We start from the raw sequence: 15665 nt of genomic DNA, 5'->3' as shown, positions 1-15665 counted from the left end.
TTATAAATACACCTTTATTATTTGAAAAATTACAAATATCTTTTAAAATTATAAATTTCTTAACAAACACCTTCCTACAGTGAACTATCAGAGGAGGTTATTTATTAGATGATTTGTAATTTCAGAAGGGCATTTATAATTTTTCAAATAACGGGAAAAAATTTATGATTATAATAAATTTCACACAAGCAATTGAAAATTACACAAAAAAAATTATGAGAAAGTTTCTATATGTTTTAACATATTAGTCAAATCAAAGGCTCTCTACAACAGATAAAATAGGGGTGAATAGTGATTCACTCATGTGATATTGAAAATGAGCACATTACCCCTTTATAAAAAAAATATACTAATTTACCCCCTATACTTTTCAAAATAAAGTAATTTACCTCCTTGCTTGATTTTAAAAATTATAAGGGGGTAATTGTAATATTTTAAAAAGTATAGAGAAATAAATCACTATTTATTTTTTTATAAGAGAGTAATTTGCTCATTTGTGATATCATAAGGGAATTGCTTGCATTCTTCCCGATAAAATAGATCCAGACTAGCACAGTGGAAAGACCCAAACTAGTGACCTCGTCTAGAAACTAATGGACCATAGAATTATGTAGTGTGAAAGTGTTTGAGAGCACAGCAGAGCCCAAAAGTAAGGTAGTTGCATTTGAGGTCTTGCAATGAGATTGAGTAGAAAAAGAAGAAAAAATGGTACAAACAAACTCATATTTCCACCTATATAATGCAAGAAAAGGATTACAATAGTGAATCCCATTATAAAAGCAAGAAAAGTGAAAAATGCATTGTATAGAATTTGAACTCCTAAATGTCACAGGCTACTGCACCATTAGAAGGGTGTTAAAGAGCTCCAATCTGTACAACAATCTAAGCCTTTCTCCTCTTCATCATTAACGTTCTTATTATACCCCCTGTTAAATATCACCAGCATGAACACTTGGCAGCACACAAACACGAGCACATGGTGCACCTGCACGAGCATTTCTTGCACCGACACGAACACATGGAGCAGCTTGGTTTGAAGCACGCCGGGCATTTTGGCCGCCACTTGGGGCATTTTGGCCACCAGCAGCAGGATTTTATGCAGCTAGGATTCAAACATTCCGGGCATTTGGGTCGTCTGAACTGAATTTTACAGCAACTGTTGGTAGAGTTCCTGGAAGCGGACTTGGACCTTTTCTGAAGGGGGAGAGTCTGTCGGATCTTTCTGAGCCGAATTTCAGTATTCATATTCTCCATTTCTTGAACAAACCTGCAGAGATGGCGGATGTAATCGGGATACAGCTCCAAGTTGCAGTGGCCTCCTCCTTTAATCCACAAGGGCTCATACGGTTCCCTTGCCTTTTTCCACAATCCATCACCATGCAACCAATTTACCACATCATCCTCCGTTCCCTGTAAATTGCATAACCCGTAACTGTGAAATTGCAAAGAGGGGCTGTGGAAAGTATTCAGACAATCTCGCAACAAATTAAACGAATCAAGACTCATCCAGAAAAACAAGAAACGAGAATGATCGGTGCTCAACAAAGTTTGAGAACATATTATTGCACGTACTTCAAAGCAAAAATCAAGAGTTTGAATAGAAGCAGTTGAGGTCAAGTAGACAAAAATTCTTCTGATTGTTATGTTTAGCGACTGAAGACAGAAAACATAAGGAAACGAAGTGACTTGAAATTAAAGGTTACACAAAACAGAAAGCGTGTAAATTAAACAATTGGATTACTTAAATGTTTGGGAAAATACACTAACAACCCATGGAAGATAGTAAAATTATGCAAACCCCTACATTTTTCATAAATACTCTGACACCTACTATTCCTTCCCTTGAAGAATTGTGTGCTTATTAATAATTGACCATTCTGGTAATTATTTAACCATTAAAGAGTCATAAACTTTCAGGGATGCTTCACGGGCTCTACTCTCCTTTGAGAAATATAATATAGATTGAAAATAAGGAATTTATAAGTACAAGGCACAATTATCATTACTTTCTCACGGATCAGAGATTTTTATTAGTTTGTGAGAGTCAAATAATTTCTGCCAAAGAAAGGATAAGTGGAGCTTAAGAGTTGAAAGAAGCAAAGAAAACATAGGAGAGCTCATAATATCGTGCAAGACATGTGAGCAGGGATGTAAGAGGAATAACCAGTGTTGGATGATGAGCAGTGCTTGAATTCCAAGTATAAATTGTTCAAACAAAGACAGTCAAGTCAAAACGAAAGAGGGGTAAGTTATGTGGCTGGGAATGCAGCAAAGAAAACATTGTCTCCTTCTCACTTGAGATGTACGAGGGGTCTTTCTCCATCCAACAAACCTTGATCCCTATGCCACAATTTGCGACATTCTATATCCATTTGTCTGGACAACATGAATAATTACAAGTATCTATTCAGACTAATCATCCAGCGTATCTTCATGCCAAACACAAATAAAGCTCTAGAAGCTAATATATAGTGATAGGAATCAACCTTGGCTAGGATTAAAATAGTCGATCACAAACAGTATAATAAACTATAGAAATCTCGATGGACAAAATTACGTGGGATCCATCAATGGTCAATTCGACCGACAACATAGTTTCAAGGTTCGCTTCACTAGGAATATCTACAGAGTGGGCCATTTTTGGCAAGTTCAACAGGAATATACTCGTTATTAAAGACTCATTTCTAATCCAGCAAATTTTCCTCATCTACATCATTCGTGTTGTAGGTCACCTACTTGAGTTCATAGCCACTCACCCACATGGAACTGCATAATATACCGCCATAATCTTAAATGAAAACAGAATTCTATCTTAAAGGTTACAGCAAATATTCGTTTACAACACTTGTCTCCAATCCCGAAAACACTTCCTCCATCCCATAAAACTGACTCACACTAAACTTGGTATGAAGTTTTAGATAGATGTAAAATTCTAAGTTCAGTGTATCTTTAGATTATTGCATCGGAGTAGCAGTAGTTGAGACCTAGTTAGGTATCACAGTATTACCCTCAAAATAGTGGTTGAAATTTAGCAGTGTATTATATTACTACCTTCTAAGTAGTGGTTGAGACTTCGTAGTGTAACATCATTATTTTAATAGGCATGGTAATTCCTAGGTGTTACCGTGTTAGAAATATTAAATACGGTGATTTTTCTCTCCAACAGTTTAAACTTTTATCTTTAGATGATGCATTCATTCAACATGGTATTAAAGTCGAGTCAAAGAAGAGCTCATAGCTACCAGTCTCACTGCCACCCATTTATTAAAAAAACAGAGTTACATGTGCAAAGCTTGACAAATAAAACGAATACAGCCTGCACATGAGGAGGCGTACTATATATAAATATTAAATGATTCTCTTCTTTAACAACTTCACCTTTTAGATGGGGTTCAAAAAAGTCCGTCCCAAGACTGGCTCACTAATGTTTATGGCCGGTATTGGGGCAGTCCTGGGTCTCTAAGTGGGCCCCAATTGGGTCCATTTTTAAACCCACGCCCAGCCAATGGACCGGCCCGGTTGAAACCCAAACCAGGCCTGAATATACTTGTTTATTTTATCTTTTTTATGATATGAGGTTTTCTTATAAACAATTACTTAAATTTATAATTGTTTTTTGAAATAAATAAATAATAAATTAAATTACACGAAATTTATATATAGAAAAATAATAGTTAAGAATATATATTAATGAACTTAAAGAAAAGACCCAACAAGCCCAATCTAGGACCAGGTGGTCCTCAGCCATTGGGCTGGGCTGGTCCCAAGTATTGATTCATGGGACCAGCCCAAGACTGAGGTAGGCCTAGGCCGAACCAGGCCATTTTTTTATTGGTTCAATTCAGTCCCGAGTTTAGTTAGCCCAGCCCGGCCTACTATGCATCTTGAGATGGGGTGGTCATTCAACAGAAGGAAACAACAATTTAGGAGATGGAGCTTTATTCTAAGCGAGCCGAGAAGGAAATTCAAGCAACCAAAACTGGAACATATGGAGGATCATTTAGTTCCTGGTAGATTCTTAAATATAGAAAATTTATACATAATCTCCATGAATATTTCATTAGATTGCTGGCTTTATGAGTTTGGTATCGTAAAAGATATTAACACAAGCTCAAAAGACATGTTTATTCCAACTTGCTTATAACCCTAGTGAGCACAAATTTATCAAGTGATGAATTTATCTTTTAACATTAATCATTGACTAAAAATATTATGGAGCATCAATCTTTAATGTCCCACATTAACCTATCCACTATTTAGGAGTTAGGATCTTATCAACTTGATCGAAACATAATACAGACAGAAGATCAGCACCTAAATTTTGGAGAGGCTCCAATCTTTTTCTTATTTAATCTTCTCATTCTCCTTTATGTAACCAAGGGTCTTTTCCTCGCATCTTAAAACTTAAGAAATTTCTTATTCAACAGCAATATTCTGTCTTGGTCAGATCTCACATGCAACAAAGCACTAAGACTAAAATTTCCATCAGTAACTTCCATAATCACCCATGGTGCGCAGATGCTGACTTATCGTCACAGCTTAGGACACTACATGGCTCAGACATAATAATCCAATATATAATATATTGATATATTTTACAAGCATTTGCATACATATATACATGAAAACGTGTGTAGGCATTTGGATGACAAATTTATGCAGATATTCTGGTGATTAGAATATATATATATATATGAAACATGTCTGGCATGCCCTCTGAAAACATGTTAAGACACACCGTCAATTATGTCAGAGATCAGTCAACATAGGATGCCAAGTGGATTTTCGGAAGAATGTTGTATTCCACACAGTATTCGTACAAGAATATTTTCAAGTTTCCATGGATCCTTGATAATAAGAAAGAAATTTGGTTCAACACAATTTAATAATATCAATCATCGATTTTATGATTATCAACTGCATTGAAAGAGGTCAAGTTCTATAAAAACACTTGAAGATAGTGATGGAACTAAAACCAGACACCGCTGAGGCAAAATGAATTGAAAGGCAATGGCAGAAGGCATATCACAGAAAAGCGGGGCTAACTAAAGAAGATTATGGTAGTATGGGAGGGCATTGACTTTTTAATTTCACAAGTATACTGCCAAAACTAGTAGAACAAGAAGTTGATAGTCTTACATCGAAGGGTGGATTATCAAAGTTCAAACAAGCTCATTGTTGATGGTATTTAGTGACCTCAGAGCAAAATACAAATGCTAAAGTTCAGAGGAAGAATGCAAAGAAAAGAACAGTATCTTGGAGAGAAGCAAAGGAGATGACAAGGAAACTGAACTGCGACCTCTTTTGAAACCAACTTAGCATCTCAGTTGCAGGAACCAAACTGCACTAAACAATTACCCTTACATGAGTTCGTTGAAAAAGAACAAAGGGAAAAGGTTCATCTGAAATCGCATGTTAAGATAATGCAGGTAATGCTAATATGTCAATAGCATTCTGGTGATCTCACTCTTTCTTGGTTCTTCGACTGCTCTCTCGACAGTTTGCCTTTATTAGTCTAATGAACTTTTTTAAGTTGGAGTCTATTGTTTAGCCTTGCATTTTCATGATATCTACAAGTCCACAAATATGATCTACTTTACTCCTTTAGCACATCGCTTGTATAATCTACCAAATGAATTATTGGAAATTTAATGTGAGACTATCATCAGATTATATCTTCTTGGAGATTTTAGGAATCATGGAGTGAATCTAAATTGCCTTCCCACCTTGAAGAGATTCCCATGTTCAGCTTTCTCTATCAGATACTATGAGGGCAGGAATCGTAGAGAGAACCTAATTTCTTTCCACTTTTGTTGAGTTCAAGATTGTGCTTTCTCATCCAATTTTTCATGTCCCTATGGTAAGTCTAGTCCAGGTCCTAATTGTTGGAGATATTGAGGTTTCTTGTTCAAGAGGCATTGCTTCATCAGAATGAAAGATGAATTCCTGGCCAAAATCTTTGTGGAATCAGACAGCACTAACAAGTACTTTAGTGTACTATCTACTTTTGAAGACTTCAGATATCAATCTATGGCCATTTCCCCTGTCTTTGCAGCAAATCTAACAGAAGCCACATTATTCTCTTCACAAGTACTCAAAAAAATAGTAGTAAGATCCTACACCAACTAACAGAGACGCTGGACCTCTTACACACGACTTTCAATTTTATGACATTAATTTTCATTAGACTGAAAACAAGTAGGCCCACATGGGAACTATGCCTTAAGAAAGGTATGTACTGTTAATGCGAGCTATACTAGCCTTCAGGTGGTAAGATTATGTAGCATTAAGCATTAGCAAGCTAAAGAAAGAATTTCGAAACCAAGGAGCCAATGAAACACATCGAATAAAAGATGCGTGTAACAGGCTATACAGATATTGCTTAAATATGAATACTGAAGCATAGCAATTTCTTAGTCAATGAGCAATTCAAATATTTTAATTCCAAATGTCTAAAGATTCCACAATCACTTACATGAATAACAAGCACAGGAGACTTGACCTTCCGGATTTTGTTCGCATTCTGCATAGATAGATATAGTTAGTAACTATAACTGACAGCAAAAGGTTTCAGCATGAGGAATGAGCAGCAATTATAGCGCAGGTGGCAGAACTTTGAGATGCCCACAATTCGGCAAGAGATACAAAACTCTAGTTACAAGAGCTTTTCAGAACAAATAACTTGCCAAGCTTAAGATTCTTTAACCTGTTTAGTTAGTTACACCCAAAATATGTGTTAAGATTAACAGCCATGTTAGATAATCTTGCACCAGCTCGAGTATTCGAAGACATTGCTGAGGAAATACATCAGAAACTAAATACTTTATGTATTATTTTCCAGATTGGCTCATAAGCAACTCCACCGTATGTTCCTTTCTGGGACAGTATAATGATACTAACCTTGTAAATATCACAGCACAGAGTGAACTTCACGTGACAGAGAACACGAAGGCCAGACAGGATAGCACTGTGCAAAACAACACCTCTCAACCTCGGCAATTTAGCTGCTAGATGTAATGTGGGTCCACTTCCAACTGATTGCCCATATAGAATCAAATCTTCTTGGCTAATCCCATACTCAGTTTGAAGACACTCGTATACAGCCTCTATGTCCGCATATGTGTCATATTCACTTGGCTGGATCATTATCAAGGAAACAAATATTTTTTTAACTAGAAGATTTGGTTTACAGGAACAAGAAAAAACCATTTATGTTTACAGTAATCCAAGAATGCAACCAGAGGGAATCTGATATCAAATGATAATTGAGATTATTCACAAATTAGAAACAATGGAATGGTGAGTTTATATTTATGTATACATTCTTTTATACCAAATATTAGGCAATTTCTCGCAGACGTACCTTTATAAGCAAGAATATGCGAGATGTCTTTTCCTATTTACACTTCAGTATATGAAGAAAACATTTACTAATTCCTTTTAGAAAGAGGAGAAGTTAGAAAAGTGATTAACATCATGTTGAGTGGATTGAAATTACCTTACCAGTAGAAGCTCCATAACCCGAATAGTCATACCTGCACAATACAATCAGAACCAACTCAGTGTAACATGATTAATTAGTCAAAGTAACTTTTTAGCAAATAAACCTTAGGAGAATTAAGTCGATTCATTGAATTACACACATGAAAAGAAAAGAAAGTGCAACTGTACAAGACAATCACACACTTCCTAATATTCACATAAACATGGGGGAGTAAGTTGATAATGTTAACTGATCTCCATTTGATTTGTGTGGGACAAATAAAATCGTTCTCCATGCATACAAGTAATGGTCCACTATTGACATAAGCCCTGTAAAAACATTTCTGAAAAATGAACAAAAGCGAAGAGATTTTGTTCTTTTCTTAGCTACACAAGCAGAAAAAGAAGCAAATAGGACTCAAAAAGCTTTCCCGGAGTTGAGCTTCAGAATCATTGCATCTGACAAACACAAGAAAACACAGATAGACAGAGAAATCAAGATCAAGATGAAATTATAGATGGAAAAGTCACTGTCCAGAAGCACAAACCTCCAAAAATGCAAAGTAACAAGATGTCCATATCCTGAGGCACCATTAAATTCTTTTTTAAACTTTTACTAGTGAATCGCCAGTAAAACCCATCACTTTCACACAAGAAGATTAGCAATACAACAAGAATTGAAAGCAGGAAAAGGACTAGGAACGACATTTACATTATTTTTCAGCTTTTATTCAATCAAAGTGAAAATCCATTGTCCATTTTGGACAATCCAGACAAGACCCAGCAGTCAATGAACATCGTGGACAAAATATTGCAGACTGGATCACTGGTTTGTTACATAATCAACAACAATTTCAGATCTAAGCCCATTATTGTAGAAACAGAAGCATAAAAGCTTCACCATAGGAAAAAAATAAATCTTGGAAGCCCTTCTCTTGAAGAAACCCAATTGAACTTTTGCAGAGGAAAGGTTGACTGAAAAGGTGAACGATTACCAACGCAGTGTGTGAGGCACATGTGTCTGTATATTTACTTGAAAACCCCACATATCACACAACACAAAATTCACCATATCCAAAATAAAAACTTTTTAAAATATTAAAAAGAAAAATTACACTTCCATTACTTGAAGAAAAATCTTAACAAAATCGAATGGTGAACCAACAGCAGCAAAATATTAAAAGAACCAAACTTTCTTGCCTTATGTACAAAATACGTAGACCAAAATTTATATACACAATCAAAGATGACTTGTAAGTTTCTCAAAATATTAGAAGGAAAAAGGAAAAACAAAAACCCAAATTTTTCGACCAGAGCAAATGGGCAAGAGATCAACAAGATTCCATTATTTGTTTTTTCAATTTTTGGGCTCAAGATGAGAACTCAAAAGAGAGCAAAAGAAAGATAGACAGAGGAGCAGACCCAATGAGATTAACTCTAAGGTTGGCTTTGAGCTGAACAAAGAGGTCATAGAGCTGTCCCAGATCAGCCGCATTGCCATGAGAGTACAACAAAGTAAGCCTCGCGTACGGGTTCCTCAAGTAAAAAGCTACAATCTTGTTGCCCCTTTTAGTCTGAATGGACAACACATCCAGGGAGGAATCATCGATGGCTATTGGCAGGGACGACGTCGTTGAGACGGCCACCAGCTTGCCGTCGTCCCTTTTCTTGACCTTGTAAGTGGGCGGCGTAGGTGGGAAGAAAGCAAATTTGGCGGCCAGCTGAGATATGAGACACCCCATTTAATGAAAACAAATTATTCTGAAATTTCTCTCGTGCGACAGTGAGATTTGAAAGCGGTATAGCAGCCACAAGCACCAGCACCAGCACCAGATGATCGATTCCCCAGGATTCTGCTCATGAATGCATGTGCTGTAACTCTTGTCCGTGTTCTGTCACTTTGTGTGTGTGTGGAGTAATGTGGGTTGGTTAAGAAATGGGTGAACAATGAAGAGCCGCTTCGTGCTTTGTGGGATAGGTATTGGGAGATGGGAGAGAGAAGTCTGTGTGTGTGTGTGTGTGGTGTGTGTTTTCTGGAGTTTCTCAATGGGTTAAACCTGGGCGTGTTGGGCTAAATCTGTGTAAGAGATGAGATCATTTGGGGTGACCTCTCTCTCTCTTTCTCTGTATGTGCCTCTAAGTGAGAGAGAGAGAGAGAGAGAGGGTGGAGATGGAGAGTTGTGCAGTGTGTGTACTGTGTGTGAGCAGGTGCAGGAAGAGAGAGCTGAGTACGTGTGTGTGGATGTGTGAGAGAAATAAACAAATGCTTATTAATAAGTGAGTTAAGAGTTTAATAAGGACAGGAAGCACAGCGTTTGATGAGAGGTGCACACAACCATTTCTAGTAGAAGAGGACATTTTTCTGGTCAGGATAGACAGAAAATATTAACATGGATGCCCTTCTCTCTCCTCTCTCCTCTCTCCTCTCTCCCTATTTACACACAAAGACAAATGGGTAAAAAGTCTATGCCCTATTAATCCACTCATGTAAGCACCCTTATATACTGTGTATGCGTATCTTTTATTATATTTTCGTGTCATATTAATATATAAAATTTAAATAAAGGATTATTATATTCTTGTTCTTTAAAATTTTATGTAATAACATTTGAATTTATTGTAGTTTGAAAAATTAATTTACAATTTTTAATGTTTGCTTCCATCTAATAAATAAGTATCTACATTGGTTAAAATTAACAGAATTTATTGACATTGACAAAAAAAATCAGAAAAAAATATATATTTATCCTCAATTAACTTATTATTAATTTATTACAGATCAAATAAAAATTTTTATGATCAAATTATCCCTATACGTCTCACGTTTTTAATGTTGCGGAGGTAGTCTAATTACACTGTTATAAGAGCAATTTAGTCAAAAATATTATTTGATTTGCAATGAGTTAGTAATAAGTCAATTAAGGGTAAATATCAGTTTTTTTTTTTTTAATATCAACAAATTCAATGAATTTTGACTATCGAATGGACTAAATTTATTAGACAAAAACAAACTTCAAAAATATTAAATATAATTTTTTAAATTATAATAAATTTACGTGTAATTACACTGTGGTTACCTTAAAATATATGAATTATGACGCAGGTACCACACTCAATTTATTATATCCAATAAGATTGATCATAAAATTCAATTAAAAGCACAGCAACAAACAATAAAAAGTGTGCGCATTTTAAGATGTCGCAATCATATGTCATGTGCGTTTTATAAAACAAAGGGCTGCTAAAATATTTACACTTAAAGAATTACATATCTGCGTTCGCTAAAAATATGTTGAATTTGACACAGAATGCTTTTTTAATCCCATAAAATAAGTGTAGAATTTATTAAATATTTTTTATAGGCGTCGCTTTTAGTCCCATAAAAGTCATATTCATGTATTTTTAGTCTAAAAAAATCACATATGTTGTGGTTTTGGGACTAAAAAAACGTTGTAATTTTGGAACTAAAAAGACTCAAAATCACAGTTTTTGGGACTAAAAAGATATAATTTTATATTTTATGGAACTAAAAGCATCACCTGTCATAGTTGTGATAAAAAAAAAATAAAAAATTCTACCCGTATTTTATAGAATTAAAAAAATATTTTGAGCGTTGAAATTGTATAGACTACCATTATTGCATCTGTTGTTACCATTTAGACGAGGAAGATAAAGTTGGATACAACATGAAATAACGAAATATTGAAGATGCAAAAAAGAAAAAAAAGGAATAAAAATGCTAAGGCGAAAATTCATATCGTTCAAATAATTGAGCTTCATATTGTTCAAATAATTGAGGTAGATTTCCTCAAATGACCTTTCACTCTATGTAAAGATACAATGATAATTTTATGTTAAAATTGATATATATATATATATATATATATATATTTTACAAATTGAATTCGTATTTGTTACTAATGGTTGGTTGAAGTGATATTGATTTTGGAATCAAATATACAGTAAAACCTCTATAAATTAATAATTTTGGGATCATCAAATTTTATTAATTTAGAGAGATATTAATTTATCGATAAATTAATATTTTATTAATTAAAAGAGAGATTTTTTAAATTCAGCAAATTTAATACATATGTATTGAAAATAAATGAATTCATATATGTTTCATTGATTATATTCAATAAATTCAACTAATTAAATATATTCATGTATAATATCAATTCATTGTATACAATTAACTATTATATTCATAGACGCATGTATCAATTCATTGAAATTACTTAAACATACATGTTTACATTAATTCGTTGCATTTAAATAACTATTATAGCCAATTAATATATTCATGCATGATGAATGAAACATATACTGTATAAATCTCAATATGAAAATAAAATAATTCATAACACCCAACCATGTCTTCTCATCTAAAAGGTATCGGAAAATCATACATGAATGATGAAATGCATAAAGCATTACGGACTTCATATTTTACCAAATTACCATAATATTTATAATTGTAATATTTATGAATTATTAATTTAGAGTTTTAATGGGACCTAATATTTGTAAAGGAATTTTTCAAAAAATTATTATCTTATCGAATTTGATAATCTTTTATAAAGACCCAAGTTGGGACCGAAAGATTTTATTATTTTCGAGAGTTTATTAATTTATAGAGGTTTTACTGTATATAAATAGGAAAAAATGCAATTTACCCCCTTGTTATTTGAGAAATAAGTAAAAAAAATCCTTGTGAAAAATAAAATAGCAAATTACCTACTGTGTTTTGAAAAAAGGAGCAAATTGCCCCTCAATCTAAACCATAAATAGGGAGATAATTTGCTTCTGTTTTTTAAACACAGGATGGTAATTTGCTAATTCTTTTTTAATAGGGAGTATTTGCTCATTTCACATATCATAGAGGTTAAATTGCATTTAACCATATATAAATATGTAGTCACTTATATTTTTATCAACTTGATTCATTTTCAGTAATTATTGTAGTTTTGTGTCGTAAGACATCAATTCTTATTCGAATGAAGTTTTCTTTTTTTTAAAAAAAAAATTGACGCACGTATCCGTAATGAAATATTGAGCCACAAATCATTGGGATATTACCTAAAGGACTTATTCAAACAAGGCTTTTTCTGCATCGAACTAATGATTTATGATGTGTTTGGTCGATCTCTCTATAAATTGTATATAAATCACATAATAAGTGAATTATTAGTTTAAATCCTATTAGACTCCATCATGCTAGAATTTCCCTATACACATAACGCCCTCTTAGTTGACTTTGGCGGTTAATTGATCATTAATCATCCCAATTAATTATGTTACTTTATCATTAATACGATTTTAAGAATCATAAATACTGCAATTATTCAAATTCTCAAATGGGATTGTACAACAACAGATTGAAAGTTTTTAAAATCTATTCTTTGCAGATTATATATGATTCAAGTTAAATCAAAACCACATATTCTGAGATTTTGTATAATTATAAATAACTCTTTATTATTTAAGAAATTACGAATATTCTCCTATTTTTAACCGTCATCAAACAATTAGCCTAATCTGTCATTGTCCGTTAGATTTTCATCTGTTTTTATAGCGAACTGATTAAAATGTCATTGATAACTATAAATTATAATTTTACTTATTTTTAAAATTTTTTACAATTCTTTTATGGACTAAGTAGACAACTTTTTTTATAATTTTTAATTTTTTTCATCCACCTAGTTTGATTTTTTTATAGTTTTTTGTTTAGTGAAAATAACAACAAGGGCAAATTGACAATTTGAGACCTCCATATAAGGATTACATAATTTCATCAAACATCAGGGAAGGGGGGATTGGTAATAATTGAAATAACGATTAAGTATTCGTAATTATGTCAAACATTAGAGCAACTCATTGTAATTTACCCTATAGTTAAGTAAATATCTTGTATTTTGTGAATGCTATAAATTAAAATTAAGTTTAATAAGTTATATTTTCCATTATTATCATAACCGGGATACGGGGACATCTTTGACAATTCGGAAGCTTGGAGATCTTATTCGAGAACAATATCCTTGGGTGGTCTTTTTGGCATAAATGAAGTTTAGTAATTTCAAATAGTACGGCAGAGGTTAGATATTTTAGGTGTATGTGTTCTAGCTATAGGAATGTGGAGTGGATTATGGTTGTTGTGGTCGAAGGATGTGTTCATTTTCGAATCACCATATTGATGCAGAGGTTATCGTGGAGGAGGGTTGCTAGCTGGAGGTTCATGGGGTTATACGACGAGGCGGAGGCATCGAGGCATAAGGTTGTCTGGGATGAATTGGTCTTATCTAGTGAGTAATCTAATGGCCCATGGCTATACTTGGGAGATTTCAATGAGATTTTGAGCTAACAAAAAATAATAGGCAATCCACGACCATTAAGGCAGAATAATGACTTTTGTTGGGTGCTTGTGGCGAGTGATTTACATGACTTGGGTTTTCAAGGGACGATGCTTACATGGAGTAATCGTTGACAACAGCTAGCAACGGTGCGAGCCCGGCTTGATAAGGCCTATGCGAACCCCACAAAGGTAACGTATTTCCTGCGAAATGTGGTTACTCATAAAACAGGTGTGGCATTTTGATCATTCAATGCTATTAATTGGTGTTGAGGCACAAGTCAGTTCACAGGGAATCCAACAGAATAGGCAATTTTGTTTTGAGGCAAAATGGCTACAAGTCGAGGGGTGTTAGGATGTGGTCGGTAGATGCAGGGCATGCACATATGGTGTCATGAGAGAAGATTAGGGCATGCAGAGTAAGGTTACTTTAGTGGGATCCAGAAGTGGTTTGTCACCCAACTCGTGAACTAAAGAAACTAGAAAGTAGATATGTACAATTGGAGCAAGAAAATATAAACATTATGACTCAACATGAAACGAATGATATAAGGGGGTGGTAAAAAATATCAAAAGCAAGAAATGTTGAGGTGGCAAAAAAGGGGGAAAATTCACTGGCTCGCAAAGGGCGACAAGAATACTAAATACTTTTACTCAATGACATTCCACCGTCAATGAGTTAATACTAGTCATCTTCTGAAAGATGGACATGGAACGTGGAGAGCGAGTGAGGAGTTGCAGGGTTTGTTATTAAAGTATTTTCAGCATATCTTCGTATCTAGTAGACCTCCTAACTCGATGAGACATTAGGTGTTGTCAGCAATATATCCACGCATCACCCCAGAAATGAACACTTCGTAGAACCATTCACGGCAGCTGAAGTAAAGCAAGTCACTTTTGTTATGTTCCCTTTAAAATCTCCTGGGCTAGACATTAGCCGTTCTTTATTCTTTCAAAAGTTGTGGTATACTGTTTGTTCGGATGTTACAAAATCTGGGCTTAAAATTTTGAATGATCATATCCTGCTGCACAAAATGAATTACACTCATATTTTTGCTAATCTTGAAATATAGTAATCCTGAATTTTTTACTAAATTAAGGTCGATTAGTTTATGTAATGTGGTGATTCATATTGCGTCAAAATACATAGCTAATTATCTCAAAGATTTACTTGATTTCATTATTTCTCTGAGTTAGTCTTCCATTCATATCTGGTATACTAATTACCGATAATATCCTACTTGCATTTGAGCTTACTCATCATCTTAGAACCTCAACTTGGGTAAAAGAGCGCTCCGTTGCATTAAAATTAGATATGAGTAAAGCCTATGATATGCGGTATGGTCTTTTCTTAGACATGTTCTTCTAATAATAGATTTTGCGAGTAACTTTGTCAGTCTTATCATGCTTCTTGTGACCACAATTTCGCATTCCTTGACTTTGTACTTTGGTTTTTTAGATCGAAACGTGGTATCCGACAAGGAGATCTATTGTCTGCTTACCTATGTCTTTTTTGTGTAGAGGCATTCCCGTGCCTTATATAGGATGTGGAAAGACAAGGTCAGAAAAAGAGGTAATGGTGAATGCTCATGCACCGAGTGTCTCATATTTATTATTTGTCGAGAACACCCTTATATTGTGTGGAGCAAGTGATGGACAGACCGATGAGATAAGGCGATTGTTGTTTATGATGCACGGGTGTCAGGCCAAGAGGTCAACATTTCTAAATCTAGCATGGCGTTGAGTGGGCGAATAAGGGATGAACTTAAGGCTAGGTTGGCAACCTGAATGGGGGTTCGATTAGTTGATGCTCATGATCGATATTTGGGCT

The 15665-nt window shown here is 34.4% G+C and overlaps 1 protein-coding gene across 2 annotated transcripts; it reads right to left on the bottom strand.

The window, feature by feature from the left end:
• On the bottom strand, positions 707–9898 carry LOC105164480 (protein ABHD17B). 2 transcript variants are annotated; one of them, XM_011083125.2, is made up of 5 exons: positions 8905–9898; positions 7499–7535; positions 6901–7137; positions 6476–6523; positions 707–1410 (listed from the first exon to the last, which is right to left on the bottom strand). In XM_011083125.2, exons 1-5 carry the CDS (start codon positions 9222–9224, stop codon positions 937–939), a joined length of 1116 nt encoding a protein of 371 aa, XP_011081427.1. In that variant the 5' UTR covers positions 9225–9898; the 3' UTR covers positions 707–936. The 2 variants fall into 2 exon arrangements, with proteins under 2 accessions (XP_011081427.1, XP_020550619.1); XM_020694960.1 differs by lacking the exon at positions 8905–9898 and adding an exon at positions 8384–8549.

The sequence above is a fragment of the Sesamum indicum genome, linkage group LG6 (genome assembly GCF_000512975.1).
Source record: "Sesamum indicum cultivar Zhongzhi No. 13 linkage group LG6, S_indicum_v1.0, whole genome shotgun sequence".
In the NCBI taxonomy this organism is placed as follows: domain Eukaryota; kingdom Viridiplantae; phylum Streptophyta; class Magnoliopsida; order Lamiales; family Pedaliaceae; genus Sesamum; species Sesamum indicum.
The sequence above is the reverse complement of the archived record's forward strand: the minus strand, read 5'-3'. Positions and strand labels throughout refer to the sequence as shown.

What these genes read in the sequence shown, in the direction of transcription:
- LOC105164480 (XM_011083125.2), bottom strand. Translation starts at nt 9,224, where the DNA reads ATGGGGTGTCTCATATCTCAGCTGGCCGCCAAATTTGCTTTCTTCCCA. An exon ending in CTTAGAGTTAATCTCATTGG is followed by an intron (nt 7,536 to 8,904) that starts GTCTGCTCCTCT and finishes TGTATTGTGCAG; the next exon opens with GTATGACTATTCGGGTTATG. An exon ending in TGTGCTGTGATATTTACAAG is followed by an intron (nt 6,524 to 6,900) that starts GTTAGTATCATT and finishes CTATCTATGCAG; the next exon opens with AATGCGAACAAAATCCGGAA.